Below are 14,828 nucleotides of genomic sequence, written 5' to 3'. Positions count from 1 at the left end.
GGTGGAGTGTGTGCATGGGGTCCTCGAGTATCCCGTTGACCTTCAGGGCTAGGGGTCTAGGGGGACCTAGCTGGGCTAGGAGCAGAAGTTGATGGGGGCCCTGTTCTGTCCTGTGAGGATTGAGACGTTGGGTCAAGGAACTGCCCTTGGAGTCCTGGGGACAGGAGACATCGGGCCTGGTTTGAAAAGACACTGGGGTCCTCCGGTGAGGAGGGAGCCTGACACGTGGGGGAAGGACTCTGTCTTTCATGCCTTTCCCAATCCCTACCAGTCTGTTCAGTTCGCTTATGTGACCCCGTTTCTCTGATAAGAAAACCAAAGCCCAGATTCCTCAGGTCAGCAGGGCCATCTGCTGAGTTGCCAGAGGGCAGGGGTCACTGTCCTGTACCTGGCACCTGACTTAAAGCACGAGGCTTGTGAAATAAACAAGTGAACTACCAGAAGGCTCCAGCCTGGGGCCCCTCCCCAGGCCTGACTGAGTGGAGGAACGAGCCCTGCCCCCTAGGAAGAGCAGCCGCAGTGCACAGGAGATAGGTCACAGAGAACAACCAGAATGCAAAACTTTATTAGTAACTGGTTTCAACAAGAAAACGAGTGGATACATCTAGAAACATGGACAGCATCTCGCCCGGCAGCAGGCAGGGTGGGGAAGGAAGGCAGGACGGGTGGGCCCAGGGTATCCCCTCTCTGCCCCAGCAGAAGTGGGATCCCAGGGAAAGGCCCAGGCTCCCCCATCCAGCTGCAGGCCCTGAGACTACCTCACCCAGAGAAGCCCAGGCCAACAGCTGAGGGCAGGAGGCTGAGCAGCCAAGGGCCAGGCCTGGGGGAAGGCAGAGAAAGGAGTCCAGGATGTAACCCTCTAGGCTGACATCACCAGGGGGGCGTCATGGGCTGAGGGTTCTGCAGATACGACATCACCACAGCGGAGATGGACAGCCTGAGACGGGAGAGAGTGTCAGTCCAGGATGGGTAGGCTTGGGGCCCCCTCCCCTTCCTCGGGAGTCCCTCCTTCTCTAAGACCAGCCTCACATGAAGCTACTCATCATCTGCTTAGTGTCCTCAGAGCTCCGGGAGTTGGCGAAGCTGATGAAGGAGCAGTAGACGGCCACCCAAGCGCACCACTTCAGCTGGGGAAAGGTGGGTGGATGGGTGGGTTAGCTCAGTGCGAGGCAGGCAATGAGCCTCCAAAGGGGCATTCCCAGGCAGCGGTTCCAACCCACCGCTTCCACCTGCTGCAGCTCGGACCTTGCCCTCCAGGAGTCCCTCCGTCCCATCCCCCCAGAGCCTACTCCAAGTACCCGGTTTTTGATCCTACTCCGCGGCCTAAGAAGACTAGTCTTTGACATATCCCATCATGCTAAGCACCCCAGCCTTTCTCCACAAGTCCCCTCCAGTTTCTTTAAAGCCTAGCATCCCCCTCAGACCGACCGCCCACGTACCCACCCTGACCCGGACCGCCGGCTTCCCCCACGGCCCTTTCCCCGTCCAGCGTCACTGGCCCCGCCCCCGGCCAGGCTCAGGCCGCGCCCCTTCGGCGCTGGCCCGCTTCCTTCCGAATCCGCCCCCGGCGCGGCTGTCAGGCAGAGCAGCGCCGGAGGACACTCAGCCGCGCCCACCTTGAGCATGAGGCCGCACATGCTGAAGATCATGCCCAGCAGATTCATGTAGTCCGGCGTCGGGTCGTCCAAGGCGGGGTTACACTCGCTCGGCGGTGGCTTGTACCTGCGGCAGGCGCAAGGGTCAGGGGGCGCAAGTCGCGCCCCCGGGATGGACAAGCGCTTCCCTGGCCCCCGCCCCACACCCCAAGGCCCGTTCCCATGACGCTGGGTCCTCACCTCAGCACTTTGTTCGGTCTCCGTGGGTCCGACATGCTGTTCATGGACATAGCGACTCCGAGGTCGCGCCTCTTCCGCAACGAGAGTTGCAACTTCCGGCGTGGAAACGGAGGGTGGCTTTTAGTGTAACACCCGCAGCCCTCGCGCTTCCGTTCCTAGCGGCGGGGGCCAGGACTCCCCACAGCCAGAGGACAGAAAATTAAAGACGCCAAAATGTCCCTTAAAAACAGCAAGTGGGGAAAAGAAGCTGGAAGCGGCTTCAATATTCCCAACACTAGCCGAAAAGCCGAAAATTTGAACCTGGAATTGAGAAACAGGAAGTAGGCCGCGGTGGACAATAATAAGGTGACACCGAAGCGTGGGTTCCGAGGGCTCGGAAGCCTGCGTACACCGACCTAAGGCGGCAAGGAAGGGCTCCGGGAGCAATGGCTTTCCCTGAGCCAAAGCCGCGGGGCCCGGAGCTGCCGCAGAAACGGTTGAAGACGCTGGACTGCGGGCAGGGGGCGGTGCGAGCCGTGCGATTCAATGGTGAGCGCCCTCTCTGCATCCGGGTCCTCCGCCTCCTGCGGTCGGCGGCCCCCTGAACCCCCGTGTTCCCCAGTGGACGGCAACTACTGCCTGACGTGCGGCAGCGACAAGACCCTGAAGCTGTGGAACCCGCTGCGGGGGACGCTGCTGCGGACGTACAGCGGCCACGGCTACGAGGTGCTGGACGCGGCCGGGTGAGCGGGGCCGGGGGCCGGCCGGGCGGAGGGCTGGCCGCGCGGGGACGGGGGCCGGGCCGGGGGGTGAGGGGCGGGGGCCAGGCCGGGGCCCGGCGCTGACCCGCCTCCCCCGCCCCCCAGCTCCTTTGACAACAGCAGCCTCTGCTCCGGCGGCGGGGACAAGGCGGTGGTGCTGTGGGATGTGGCCTCGGGGCAGGTCGTGCGCAAATTCCGGGGCCACGCGGGGGTGAGTGCAGGAGAGCGTGAGTGCGGAAGGGACCCGCTTTCTGCGCGGGAGGTGACAGGGACACCCCCATTACAGAGCGAGGATCATTCCCCCGGGGCCCAGCATTTCCGAAGCTCCGTCCTTGCAGTTCCCCCAAAACCTTTCAGTCCCGTGCCCCTAGCCTTTGCCCGCCTCTCTTCCCGTCCCCCCAAGTCCGGCCTCCTCTGAGGGGCAGTTCCTGTTTCTCAGAAGGTGAACACGGTGCAGTTTAATGAAGAGGCCACGGTCATCCTGTCCGGTGAGCCTGGGGCCTGGGCAGGGGGGCCCAGGGTGCCGCCCTGCCCCCCCAACCTGACCTCAACTTCGTGCCGGCCTCCCAGGCTCTATCGACTCGAGCGTCCGCTGCTGGGACTGCCGCTCTCGGCGGCCTGAGCCCGTGCAGACGCTGGACGAAGCCAGGGACGGCGTGTCCAGCGTGAAGGTGTCGGACCACGAGGTCCTGGCTGGGTGAGTGGAGCCAGGGCCTCGCCTGATCACCGCTGGGGATCATGGCGCCTCTGGGCTTAGATTACAATCTGCTGTCCTCACCGCGGGTCACAGGGCCCCGCATGGTCCGGTCCCTGCTGACCTCTCTGCTTTTATTCGTTCCCAGCCTCCTTTCTGTTCAATATGCCCAGCACGCCTCTTATGCCCGGACTGCCCTTCTACTGCTTATTCAGGGTGTATCTGAGCACCTGCGGCAGGTTACTTTTTAGTCACTGAGCACACAGCAGTGAACAACATAAAGAAATTAGGAAAATTGCCTGCCCACATAGGGTTGATATTGTAGCTGCAGGAGACAATTAAAAAAAAAAATGCACATGCAGGGCTGCCTGAGAGCCATTCCCACCTGGGGGGGAGTTTGCAGAGCCTGGTGGCTGGCCCTGTTCCCACACATCCCCCTTAGACCACATGTGGTTGGCTCTCTCTCATCCTTCAAGTCCCAGTTCTCAGATGTCATCTCCTCTGGGAGGCCTTCCTAGATTATTTTCAGTCAGCGAGGCTCCGTCTTGGCAGAACGTGCTCCTGGCTTGGTCACAGCTGTGTCTCAAGCCCCCAGACAGGATCCGGCCCAGAGAGGATGCTCAGTACTTAGAAACAGATGGAGTGGGACCTGATAGGTGCTGGGTCTGAGTCTCAAAGCCAGCACCTTGGAATTCCTCTTATGAATTTATTTCAGCACGCTTTTTCTGGCCCTGGACAGGAGCAAGACAGTGAAGGGTGCACAGGAAAGGCAGGCCTACCTGCCGTCAGGGCCCTGGTGGGGAGGGAGGGTACAGGGACGCTGAGGTGCCTGGAGCCCCAGTGGCCGCTTCAGCTGGATCCACCCTCTCCTGCAGCTCGGTGGACGGCCGAGTGAGGCGCTATGACCTGAGGATGGGGCAGCTTTTCTCAGACTACGTGGGCAGTGAGTGTGGCCGGGGCTGTGGGGCAGGTAGGGAATGTGGGGGCTGCAGAGGGGGCCCCAGCCTCACCAGTCTGCCCTCCCATCCCTTCCCCCCAGGCCCCATCACCTGCATCTGCTTCAGCCGGGACGGCCAGTGCACCCTGGTGTCCAGCCTGGACTCCACATTGCGGCTTCTAGACAAAGACACGGGGGAGCTGCTGGGCGAGTGAGACTTTGGGGCGTGGGGTTCCTCCCCCGCCCCCACTTCTGCTGAGAGGAAGGCCCCCTGATCCCACAACCCGCCCCCAGGTACACGGGCCACAAGAACCGGGAATACAAGCTGGACTGCTGCCTGAGTGAGCGCGACACGCACGTGGTCAGCTGCTCCGAGGACGGGCGGGTGTTCTTCTGGGACCTAGTGGAGGTGAGCCTCCCGCCCCCACTCCGCCCCGGGGCACCTGCCCTGTCCTTCACTGTCCTTACCGCGGTCACTCCCGGCCCTGAAGGAAGGAGTGCTGATAGATCTGGGGGCTCGAAGGAGGAGTGAGAGGACAGGCAGGAAGGGCACTCCTGGCAAAGGAACAGCATGCCGTGAGGCTTGGAGGTGTGGCACACGTGCGTTGGTCAGGATGTAGATGCACTTCCGGACAGCGGTGGTGGCGGTGGCGGCAGCAGGGTCCAGAGCAGGCAGGGCCACGATTGCCAGGCCAAGCCACTGGCACTGACCCTGGGGGAGGGGGGGCCAGCATTTGACGCGGGGCTCACCCAGGCTGTAGTTGTTCAGGGAACCTGAGCTGCCTTTGAGCATCGCTGTACTTTCCAGCCCTGAGCCTGTCACCTATCGTGATGTGATCTGGCCTAGGGGGGTGTCAGGCTGGGAACAGACTGGCCAGGCTTAGTGGAGTCAGGGCTGGGAGCCTCAGGGAAGGAGACGTGGCCACTGGGGCTTGGCCAGGGGAATTAAGGCTCCTAAGAGGGTGGAGGGAACTGGGGCCCTGGAGACTCCAGGGGCCAGCTCTCGCTCTGGGAACCAAGAAAGCGCGCACATTCGGCCTCCTTCTGGAGGGTCCGGTAGAGGAGAAGTCACCCTGGGGGAGGGCACCTGAAGGTACGTTTCGAGGTGGAAAGAGGAACTGAGGCCTGCTTGAGGAACCACGGATGCAGAGCGTGACTGCGGGGCGACAAGGGAAGTGAGAGCACTGAGGCTCCCAGATGGGCCAGTGGAACCCCGAAGCGGCGAGGGGGAGGGAAGCTGGGAGCAAGACGGGACGGATCGGAGTGGGGTGGCAGCCATGAGGGGTGAGAGGACCGGCAGTCCCTGGACACGTCGAAAGGAAGAGGCAAGGGGACTTGCTGAGCAAGGATGTGAGAGACACTCGCGAGATGTTGGTCTGAGCTCCTGAGAGGACGGAGCGGCCGAGGGGTTCAGTGTGGGGCAGATGAGGTTCACGGTGCCTGGGAGGGGCTGAAGGGAGGGGATGCACTGACGACGTTCCCCACCCCCTCGCTCCCCAGGGGTCCCTGGCACTGGCCCTGCCTGTGGGCCCCGGCGTGGTGCAGTCGCTGGCCTACCACCCTGCAGAGCCCTGCCTGCTGACCGCCACGGGGGGCAGCGTCCAGTGCTGGCGGGAAGAGGCCTACGAGGCTGAAGGGGGCGCAGGCTGAAGCCAGGGGACCACCACCAAGGACACAGACCCAGACTCGGGAGAGCCACTGAGACGGTTTATTTTAGACACGCCGCTGACCAAGCAGGCGGAGAGGGGCTGGGTCAGCAGATTAATAAATAGAGTGGGGCCTCCCTGGGGCGGCAGCCGTTCAGTCCTCGTTCTTCTCAGGCGTGAAGGCGTCTACCTTCTGGGCAAAGGTTTCGGCCACAAGCAGGGGGAAGACCAGGGATGCATCAGCGTAGACCTGTGGAGGGGACCTGGGTGAGCCATGGGACCCGTGGCTGCGGCCTGGGAGACCGTGTACCCCAGCCACCCAGCAGGCTCTCACCTTGACAGGCTGTGCGTCCACCCGGATCTTGCCCCAGGAAACGGCTTCGTCCGGCCGGGCGCCCGAGTCGGAGCCGTCAAACTCCTGGGCCGTGTTGATGTAAACGGAATAGTCAGCCCCGTTGCGCTGTGGGGAGGGGCAGGGCGGGCCTGTCAGCCGGTCAAAGGAGACAGACAGACACACAGGCAGGGCACTGTAGTCAGAGAGGCTGAGGGAGGTGCCCCGGATGAAGGAAGCCCTTGGCAGCCCCTCGCTCCGAGGGAGAGGCCCCATGTCAACACCTGGGCACAGTGAGGGGTAGGGGTTGCTGGGCAGATGGTGGGCAGCGTTGCCCCAGACCCACCTTCTGGGGAGCAACACCCCTCCTGCATCTGCTCAGCAGGAGCTGCCACCAAGGCTGTCATCAGAAGACCTCCAAACCTAACCACCTCTCCCGACCATGGCCCCGCTATTTGTTTCCCCACAGCCGCCAGAGGGCGCCAGTGAGCACCTGAGTAGCCCTCAAGGCGGGTCACCTCCCCATCTCACCTCCTCCCCTTCTCCTCTTCACTGGACCCCTAGCTGTTGCTTGACCTTCTTTGGGCACCTCAGAGCCTCTACGCTGGCTGTTCCCTCTGCTGGGAGCTCATCCCCGAGATAACCACATGGCCCATGGGAGGCACCTCCTGAAATCCTCTGCTCACAGGCTCACATTTCCCAGGAAAGCTGCTCGTTTTCGAACAGCACCCCTTTCTCTTGCCACCTCGTCATCCTTCATTTTTTCCATAGCAGTTACTGCCACCTGATGTGCATGTCACTTGTTTGCCGTCTGTCTCCCTGACGAGAACATCAGTCCCAAGAGGGCAGGGATCCAGGCCTGTCTAGTCACGGCTGTCTCCATGGAGACATGGCACAGGCTGAACACAAGGGCATGTCTGCACGGCAGGGCCACGTACCGCCCCTGCTGGGAACCAGGCGCACGCTCATCCCGCTCACCATGAGGTTGGCGTTGGCGATGTGGTGCTTGACCACGCCCCCACCCAGAATGATCATCCCGGACCGCTTGGCGAAGATGGCCTGTGTGTTGATGAGCTTCAGGTCTGGGGGAAGAAGGCTGTGGTCAGGCCGCGGGCCCAGCAACCCTCCTCCCTCCCTGACTCCTCTGCAGCCCCAGCGCCTCACCCTCAACAATGTCCAGGACCAGGCCTGGGTTCTTGTAGGAATGGAAGAAGATCATGTCGCCTAGCGAGCCATCTGTAAGCGCTGGGCTCAACACGGGGATGTGGTTCTGGAGGAGGGCAGGACAAGACAGCGGCCGGAGCTCAGAGCCTGGTGGAGGCAACCTGGTCCCCACCACGTGGGGGTTGCTAAGCACCACCCTGGCTGCTCCCAGGTGGCCTGGGAGTAGAGCCAGGATACCAGGACCACACTCGAGAGCTGTGGGACTTCAGACAAACTGCCTAACCTCTCTCTGTCTGACGTTCCTCATCTAAGAGTGGGGATGATGAGAATAGTACTGACTCCCCATACGGCTCTCAAGATGAAACCACACATGCTGAGGCCTGGCATCTTTGCCTTCACCCAGCCCCTCACCTTTTGGGCCCAGTAATACACCGACTCTGGGTTGTTGATCTCCTTGCCAAGCCGGGCGATCATCTTGGAAGGCGTCCACTTCACACCCTAGAAGGGGACATCAGCTTCAGCCAGCAGCACCTCCCCTGACTCCCACCATGCCAGCCCCCCCGGTTGCTCCAGCCCCACCTCTGTGTTCTGCTCCAACACCATCTGGTCCAGAATGGGCATCAGCCAGTCCTCAAACTTGCAGTAATTGTCATTGGGCACCAGCAGGTTTCCGATCCTGGGGACAGGAGGCATGTGGGCGTCAGGCCCCAGGACCCTCAGCCCAGCTCCCACACCCAGCACCACTCAGGGCGCCCCCCACCTGTTGATCCCGTTCTCACGTAGCTCCTTCCCCCTGAGGCTGAACTCCCCCAGGTACGTGGGTGCCAGGCACTTGATGAGATCCTCCTCCACGCCCCCAGCTGTGGTCACTAAGACGTCCACCTGCAGCCACAAGGCAGTGAGGTTGGCCCAGGAAGGGGAGCCCTGCCCTCATGCAGGGCAGGACTCCTAACTCCCAACCCTCCAGTGACCCTTGGGAGGTGCTCTGCCACAAAGCAAAACCCCATCCTGTCCCTCTGCTGACACATATCTCCCTATCTCCCTTAAATGACCAATAATCTTACTGCCCATTAAGACCCAGAAGAGGCCAAGGTCACAGCCCCACCGGGTGCCCACCATGTTGTGCTGCACGAGGTAACGGATGGTCTCACGGATGCCTGAACTGATGAGGTTGGAAGTGTAGCCCAGGAAAATGGTGCAGCCAGTGAGTGGGCGGCGGCTCTGGGTCAGGTCTGCATGCTGGTCCTCATCCTGCGACAGCGGCTCCAGTTTCTTCTCTATCTAGGTGTCAGAAGAAGGTCGAGTGAACTCCAAAGTCCAGCCCAAAAACTCCAGGTGGGTTTCAGCTCCGCCGCCAAGCCCTGCCCACTAGGGGATACAGGACCACGTCTACGAGGAACCAGGGAATGAACGCCCCTGTGCAGGCTCCGCCCCTTCACAGCCCGAATCTCAGGGCTCACGCTCAGGCTTTGCCCCGTTTCAGGAATCCGAGAGCATCACTTTTGGAGACCCGACCCCCTTTCCCACTGGGAAGAGCAAATCCAACTCAGGCCCCGCCCTGATTTCGGCTCCTCCCCCAATTCCTCCCTCAACCACACGGTCTTGTCCCAGGCTCCGCCCACTCCACAGCACTTTCCCACGTTGCCTAAAACCTGCCCGGTACCTAGAATCAGTCTCCATACCCTCCTGATACTAGGATATACCTACCAGGGGGCAACGCCCCCTCCCCAGCACAGAAACTCCCGCCAGGGTAGGCCCCGCCCCTCTCCAACTACTGGACAGCCCAGCGAAGGGCACGCCTCCTTCTCCCGTGGAAGCCCCGCCCCCTGCAAGTACAGCATTGGCGCTACTGGAGGCCACGCCCCCGTCAACCCAAGAAGTCCCGCCCCAGGGCTCACCATGGCGTTGACTTGCTGCACCGCGCGCCCGAAGTTGGTGGCCTGGAAACCAGTGGTGCCGAAGGCCTCCAGCAGCGCGCGGTAGTCCACGCCGCGGTTGAAGTCGTAGCCCCGGACCTGGGCGCTCTCGGACGGCAGAGCCGAGCTGTGCTTCAGCACGGCGGCCAGCGCCGCCACAGGCGCCTTCCCCTCCTGGGGACCCTCCATGCCCCTGCGATCGCACTCCCAGATCAGAGCCGCCCCAGGCCGGGCCTCCGGCGGCCTCGAGACGCACTAAGCCCTGGCACGCCCTTCTCTACGAGAGCGCAGGAAGTAGGGCTCTGGAAAACCTGCGGAGAGGGATCGGAAGTTGCCTAGTCACATGATCCTCTGATGCCCTTAGCCTGAGGGGGCGGCCATCTTTGCGCTCATGTTCCGTAATACGGAGGCCGCGAGGAGCCATGATTCCCTCTTTCGCGTATTCTCAGCCTCAGATGAATGAAGATTCCTGCTTTTACTGCCGCCTGTTGGAGATCTACCGCGTTGCGCGGCGCTTGCCCGTTCTTTTCTGTCCCCTCCGGGAGAGAGGATGGGTTCTTTTTTTTTTTTTTTTTTTAATTTTTTTTATTTTTATTTTTTTTTTTAATTTTTTCCCCCAAAGCCCCAGTAGATAGTTGTATGTCATAGCTGCACATCCTTCTAGTTGCTGTATATGGGACGCGGCCTCAGCATGGCCAGACAAGCAGTGCATCGGTGCGTGCCCGGGAGCCGAACCCGGGCCGCCAACAGCAGAGCGCGCACACTTAACCGCTAAGCCACGGGGCCGGCCCAGGATGGGTTCTTAGATATCGCCCTTGGTCAGGATTTGAGTCGTCAGGCAGTGTCAGAGAGTTTCTGCCTCTGAGCACCTCTTGTCAATGGAATAGTGATCCCTGTTCGTGCCTCGCGTCTCCAGGGCCTCGACATGGGGCATAACCCTCTGGTCTTCCTTCTTCCGGCAGCTGCAGCTGTCACCTCCTTTGGGAAGCTTTCCCTGACATTCCTCTGGGTAAGGGACCTCTTCTGGGATCCAGGGCTGACATCTCTTTCCCTCCAGCAAGACTGAAATCCTTGGGGGTGAGGTGTGTATCTCATGGGTCCTCCTAACAGTGCACGGGATCTGGTCCATAGGGGACCCAATTAATCACTCACTCTACATTTATGGAGTCTGTACTATACATTGGACCCTGAGCTGGGTGCTGCCGTTTAGCAGTGAATGAGGTGCTGACGCTGCCCCGCTGGGGCCTACAGTTTGGGGAAATAGAAATTTAACAACAGTGGTAAGTGCTTTTCCGGATTTAAACAGGATGATGTAGAGTCTTGAGGGTGGAGGTGAATGGAGGGATTGGTGGCCTTAGTTGGAGGGACAGGTGGTTGGGGAAGGATATCAAGGAGGTGACATTTGAGCCAAGGCCAGAGCGCCAAGAAAGGCCCCTATGTGAAGATCTGGGGGAGGTCATTCCCCTGCCACCCCCCATTGGGAGAGAGAACAGCCAGTGCAAAGGTCCTGAGGCTGGAAATGAGCCTACTTAGTTGAAGGAGCAGAACGTCCACTTGGATCTCAAACTCGCCATCTCAGTTCCCTCTCCACCTAACCCTGATCTCCCTGGAGTCTTCACATCTCAGCAGATAACCCTACACTCCACTCATCTACGAGGGTGAAAACTGGGGAGTTGAGTTTGATGTCTCCCTTTCTGCACATGACATCCATCCCCCAACACGTCCACCAAGTTTTACCTAGAAGTTCTAGGTGCTTTTCTTCTTTTTTTTAAATTAAGATATAATTGACAGAACATTATTTTAGTTTCAGGTGCACAGCATGATGATTCTGTATTTGCATCCAGGTGCTTTTCTTCATCCCCACGGCCTCCACGCTGGGCTTCCTTCCCTCCAGTCCCTTCCCCAGCTGTGTCCAGAGAGCTCGCGAAACAGCAGTCAGATGTGTCGTTCCTTGTTGAAACCTTCTAAGGGTGGCTTCCCGCTAGGAGTAAACTCCAGGCTCTTCACTGTGGCCTGTGAGGGCACTCCCTTCCCTGCCCTCATCTCCCACCACTTGCCCTCGCTCACTCCTCTCCAGCTACACCGACCCCTCGCTGTTCTAGAACCCACAAGCTATTTCCTGACCAAGGGACGAGGCACCTGCTGCTCTCTCTGCCTGGAACACCCGCTTCCCCTCCTCCTCCTCTGGGCCTCCGTCCAAATGTCACCTCCTCCAGGAGGCCTGCCCTGACCACCCACACTCGCCCTTACCTTGCTTTGGTTGTCTTTCATAGCACTTCATACGTTGTGTTTGGTGTTGTCCGTCCCTCCCTGACTGGCAGCCCCAGGAGGGCAGGATTAGGTCTGGCTTCACTGCTATTTCTTTTACTCTGCAGTGCCGGGCACATATTGGCATCTTGCAAATACGCTGAATAACTGAACGAATGAATGAATGCACACAGGGGCCTTGGGGTGATCCAGGAAGAATGAAGGAGGGGCCGGCCAGGTGGCGTAGCGGTTAAGTGCGTGCGCTCCACTGCAGGGGCCCGAGGTTCGGATCCCGGGCGCACACCGATGCACCGCTTGTCAGGCCATGCTGTGGCGGTGTCCCGTATAAAGTGGAGGAAGTTGGGCACGGATGTTAGCTCAGGGCCAGTCTTCCTCAGTAAAAAGAGGAGGATTGGCAACAGATGTTACCTCAGGGCTGATCGTCCTCACAAGGAAAACAACAAAGAAATGAATTCAGACCAGGCAGAAGGTGCCAGACCACGCAGGACCCTGGGGGCTGTAGTAAGGAGGGTGGGCTTTATTCTAAGTGGCTGGGAGGGGCCGGCCCGGTGGCACAGGGGTTAAGTGCATGCATTCCGCTGGGGTGGCCCAGGGTTCACAGGTTCGGATCCCGGGTGCGCACCAACGCACTGCTTGTCAAGCCATGCTGTGGCAGTGTCCCATATAAGGTAGAGGAAGATGGACACAGATGTTAGCCCAGCGCCAATCTTCCTCAGCAAAAAAAAACAGGATTGGCATTGGATGTTAGCTCAGGGCTAATCTTCCTCACAAAAATAAATAAATAAATAAGTGGCTGGGAGACCACTGGAGAGATTTAAAAAGGGCCTGAGAGACTCTGATTTTTTTTTCCAATTTTTTTTATTGCAGTAAAATATACATAACAAAATTCACCACCATAACCATTTTTAAGCGCATGGTTCAGTGGTATTTCGAACATTCACATTGTTGTGCAACTGCCTCCATCCACAGAACTTTTCATCATCCCAGACAGAAACTCTGTCCCCCTCAAACATGACCTGTTCCCCTCTCCCCAGCACCCACCGTTCTACTTCTCGTTGCTACGCACGTGACCCCTCTAGGGACCTCATATGAGTGGAATCATACATTATCTGTCATTTTGTTTCTGGCTTATTTCACTGAGCATAATGTCTTCCAGTTTCATCCATGTTATGATGTGATTTATTTTCTTTTTTTTTTTTTAATAATTTTATTTATTTTTCCCCCAAAGCCCCAGTAGATAGTTGTATGTCACAGTTGCACATCCTTCTAGTTGCTGTATGTGGGACGCGGCCTCAGCATGGCCGGAGAAGCAGTGCGTCAGTGCGCGCCCGGGATCCGAATCCGGGCCGCCAGCAGCAGAGCGCATGCACTTAACCACTAAGCCACAGGGCTGGCCCTGATGTGATTTATTTTCTATCAGATGCCACTGGCTGCCTTGAGGAGAACGGGGAAGGGTGGGCGGGACAGGGGAGACGAGGGCGGAGGCTATTGCTCTGGTCCAGGGGAGCGGAGAGGGTGGGGCGGTGGGCCCAAGGTGGTACCAACAGGGGTCGAGAGAAGTGACTAGATTGAGAACCTAATCTGAAGGTTGATCTAATGGGTTTTTTTTCACTGAGGTCACACTGGTTTAGAACACTGTGTAAATTTCAGGTGTACATTATATTTCAGCTTCTGTATAGACTGCACAGTGTTCACCACCCAAAGTCTAGTTTCCATTGATGGCTCTTGAGAAAGGACTAGCTGTGGGAATACTGGAGAGAGAAATGAAGGAGTTGGAGATTTAGGCCAGGGCAGTTGGGTGGTGGTGGTGTATTTGGGGGCAGAGGGTCTGGGGGGAGGTCATCTGGAGCCCAGCTTTAGCCTAATTCGGTGCGAGTCGCCCGAGAGATGAGTGTGGTGGATGGAGGAGGGAGGAGGGGCCTCGGGTGGCTCTGAGGTCAGGGACCGGGCCCCGCCCATTGTGATTTGGACGCCGCTCTCCTTTGAGAGCGAAGGGGCAGAGGATGCCGTCCGCATAGGCAAGTGGACTGCGCCGTCTGCGGATGAGATCCCCAGGGAGGTGAGGGGAGAGGAGAGGAGAGGCAGGGCTGTGCCCGGGGCGGGGTCCCCTCCACACACTGGGGGGACAGAGGCTGGCAAAGGAGGAGTGTTGGGGCAGGTTAGCAGAGGACCAAGCAGGTGAGTGGGAGGCCAGGGTCCCGCACTCCCCCGGGGAAGGTGACACGTGACACCAGGACAGCCACTGGGCCTCCTGCGGCAGAGACCCCCTTGGCTGAGGCAGCTGCTGCCACCACCACTGGTGACATTTCACTCCATGAGGTCCTGGCTTCAAAGTCTCTGCGGAGGGGAGGAGGGAGTTGGAGAGGCTGGGCTGGTGCAGGGAGAGAGTCAGAGCGGGGCGCTGGAGGAGGACTGAGCAGCCAGGAGTCAGCCCGAGTCCTCAGCTGAGGTACGGGGTCCTGACAGAGGTCGGGGAGCAGCCACCCTCATCCCGCAGTCCCCAGGGGACATGGGAGGAGGTGCGGGGACCCTCAGGCAGCCCTAGGGCTCTGGGTCTGGAGTTGAGCCTGCTGCCTACAGTCCTGCTTACCCTCCCCCAGATGTCCAGCAAAGTGGCCGTTGGCAGCGACATTGGGCGGGCCTGCCAGGCGGTGGAGCAGCTGCGGATGGAGGCCGGCATCGACCGCGTGAAGGTGCGGGCTGGGGGAGGGGAGCATGGCGGGCGAGGGGCAGGTGGATGGGTCATGTCTGGCTGACCAGGCTCATCTGCAGGTGTCCAAGGCGGCCACCGACCTGCTGCAGTTCTGCACGGAGCAGGCCAAGAGCGACCCCTTCCTCGTGGGCATCCCGGCTGCCACCAACCCCTTCAAAAAGAAGAAGCCCTGCGCCATCCTCTGACCCCGGGGCATCAATAAATGTGAAGTGAATGCTCCTCGGGCGTGGCTTGGCGGGCTGGGATGGGGGGCAAAGGGGGCTGCAGGCTGGCAGGGGCCGGGCGTGCACCTGGCCCAGCCTCCCTCCCCTGCCCACTCCAGGGTCACGGCCACAGCAGCGGGCACACGCGCACACACACACACACACACACACACCATGGACCCTGGATGGAAAAGCACATGCCTCCCCCACCCCTCCCTGTCCCCACACCTGTGGTGGCGTTAGCAGATCCCCTCTCCCACTGCACAAACACATCCAATCGCCACTCCGATGCATGTCATATGCGCACACACACACACACGGAGGTGCCATCGCACAAACAGGTGCCACATCCTCAAGCCTCCTTCATCCTCACACACGCAC

The 14,828-nt window shown here is 59.8% G+C and overlaps 4 protein-coding genes across 6 annotated transcripts; 2 read left to right on the top strand and 2 right to left on the bottom strand.

The window, feature by feature from the left end:
* Window positions 1–547: 547 nt before the first annotated feature.
* WDR83OS (WD repeat domain 83 opposite strand) lies at window positions 548–1,971 on the bottom strand. The gene is made up of 4 exons (XM_004442526.3): window positions 1,836–1,971; window positions 1,617–1,722; window positions 1,030–1,127; window positions 548–937 (listed from the first exon to the last, which is right to left on the bottom strand). Exons 1-4 carry the CDS (start codon window positions 1,883–1,885, stop codon window positions 871–873), a joined length of 321 nt encoding a protein of 106 aa, XP_004442583.1. The 5' UTR covers window positions 1,886–1,971; the 3' UTR covers window positions 548–870.
* A 65-nt stretch (window positions 1,972–2,036) lies between these two features.
* Window positions 2,037–6,001, top strand: WDR83 (WD repeat domain 83). Its single transcript, XM_004442529.2, has 9 exons — window positions 2,037–2,363; window positions 2,437–2,557; window positions 2,681–2,786; window positions 3,015–3,063; window positions 3,146–3,272; window positions 4,145–4,212; window positions 4,309–4,417; window positions 4,501–4,615; window positions 5,707–6,001. Exons 1-9 carry the CDS (start codon window positions 2,261–2,263, stop codon window positions 5,854–5,856), a joined length of 948 nt encoding a protein of 315 aa, XP_004442586.1. The 5' UTR covers window positions 2,037–2,260; the 3' UTR covers window positions 5,857–6,001.
* Window positions 5,901–9,559, bottom strand: DHPS (deoxyhypusine synthase). 2 transcript variants are annotated; one of them, XM_087425387.1, is made up of 9 exons: window positions 9,246–9,559; window positions 8,464–8,628; window positions 8,108–8,229; window positions 7,927–8,023; window positions 7,759–7,845; window positions 7,348–7,453; window positions 7,162–7,265; window positions 6,187–6,335; window positions 5,901–6,102 (listed from the first exon to the last, which is right to left on the bottom strand). In XM_087425387.1, exons 1-9 carry the CDS (start codon window positions 9,450–9,452, stop codon window positions 6,039–6,041), a joined length of 1,101 nt encoding a protein of 366 aa, XP_087281513.1. In that variant the 5' UTR covers window positions 9,453–9,559; the 3' UTR covers window positions 5,901–6,038. The 2 variants fall into 2 exon arrangements, with proteins under 2 accessions (XP_087281513.1, XP_004442584.2); XM_004442527.3 differs by having other exon boundaries at window positions 6,187–6,312; window positions 9,246–9,557.
* GNG14 (G protein subunit gamma 14) lies at window positions 8,584–14,677 on the top strand. 2 transcript variants are annotated; one of them, XM_087425390.1, is made up of 3 exons: window positions 8,584–8,682; window positions 14,132–14,224; window positions 14,304–14,674. In XM_087425390.1, exons 1-3 carry the CDS (start codon window positions 8,584–8,586, stop codon window positions 14,427–14,429), a joined length of 318 nt encoding a protein of 105 aa, XP_087281516.1. In that variant the 3' UTR covers window positions 14,430–14,674. The 2 variants fall into 2 exon arrangements, with proteins under 2 accessions (XP_087281516.1, XP_004442587.3); XM_004442530.3 differs by lacking the exon at window positions 8,584–8,682 and adding an exon at window positions 9,876–10,272 and having other exon boundaries at window positions 14,304–14,677.
* The last annotated feature ends 151 nt before the right edge of the window (window positions 14,678–14,828 follow it).

The sequence above is a fragment of the Ceratotherium simum genome, chromosome 39, assembly GCF_057802395.1.
Source record: "Ceratotherium simum simum isolate JZ-2026a chromosome 39, ASM5780239v1, whole genome shotgun sequence".
Taxonomy (NCBI): domain Eukaryota; kingdom Metazoa; phylum Chordata; class Mammalia; order Perissodactyla; family Rhinocerotidae; genus Ceratotherium; species Ceratotherium simum.
The sequence above is the reverse complement of the archived record's forward strand: the minus strand, read 5'-3'. Positions and strand labels throughout refer to the sequence as shown.

Bases quoted from the DNA above. Each gene is read 5' to 3' on its own strand.
- GNG14 (XM_087425390.1), top strand. From the start codon at position 8,584: ATGCTGGTCCTCATCCTGCGACAGCGGCTCCAGTTTCTTCTCTATCTA. The intron at 8,683-14,131 runs GTGGGTTTCAGC...ACCCTCCCCCAG, and splicing joins GTCCAGCCCAAAAACTCCAG to ATGTCCAGCAAAGTGGCCGT. The intron at 14,225-14,303 runs GTGCGGGCTGGG...GCTCATCTGCAG, and splicing joins CCGGCATCGACCGCGTGAAG to GTGTCCAAGGCGGCCACCGA.
- DHPS (XM_004442527.3), bottom strand. From the start codon at position 9,452: ATGGAGGGTCCCCAGGAGGGGAAGGCGCCTGTGGCGGCGCTGGCCGCC. The intron at 8,629-9,245 runs GTGAGCCCTGGG...TCTGACACCTAG, and splicing joins TGCAGCAAGTCAACGCCATG to ATAGAGAAGAAACTGGAGCC. The intron at 7,454-7,758 runs GTGAGGGGCTGG...GCCCTCCTCCAG, and splicing joins TGTATTACTGGGCCCAAAAG to AACCACATCCCCGTGTTGAG.
- WDR83OS (XM_004442526.3), bottom strand. From the start codon at position 1,885: ATGTCCATGAACAGCATGTCGGACCCACGGAGACCGAACAAAGTGCTG. The intron at 1,128-1,616 runs GTGGGCGCGGCT...ACCTTTCCCCAG, and splicing joins TGTGCGGCCTCATGCTCAAG to CTGAAGTGGTGCGCTTGGGT. The intron at 938-1,029 runs GTGAGGCTGGTC...CTCCCGTCTCAG, and splicing joins CAGATGATGAGTAGCTTCAT to GCTGTCCATCTCCGCTGTGG.
- WDR83 (XM_004442529.2), top strand. From the start codon at position 2,261: ATGGCTTTCCCTGAGCCAAAGCCGCGGGGCCCGGAGCTGCCGCAGAAA. The intron at 3,064-3,145 runs GTGAGCCTGGGG...CCGGCCTCCCAG, and splicing joins GGCCACGGTCATCCTGTCCG to GCTCTATCGACTCGAGCGTC. The intron at 4,418-4,500 runs GTGAGACTTTGG...ACCCGCCCCCAG, and splicing joins ACGGGGGAGCTGCTGGGCGA to GTACACGGGCCACAAGAACC.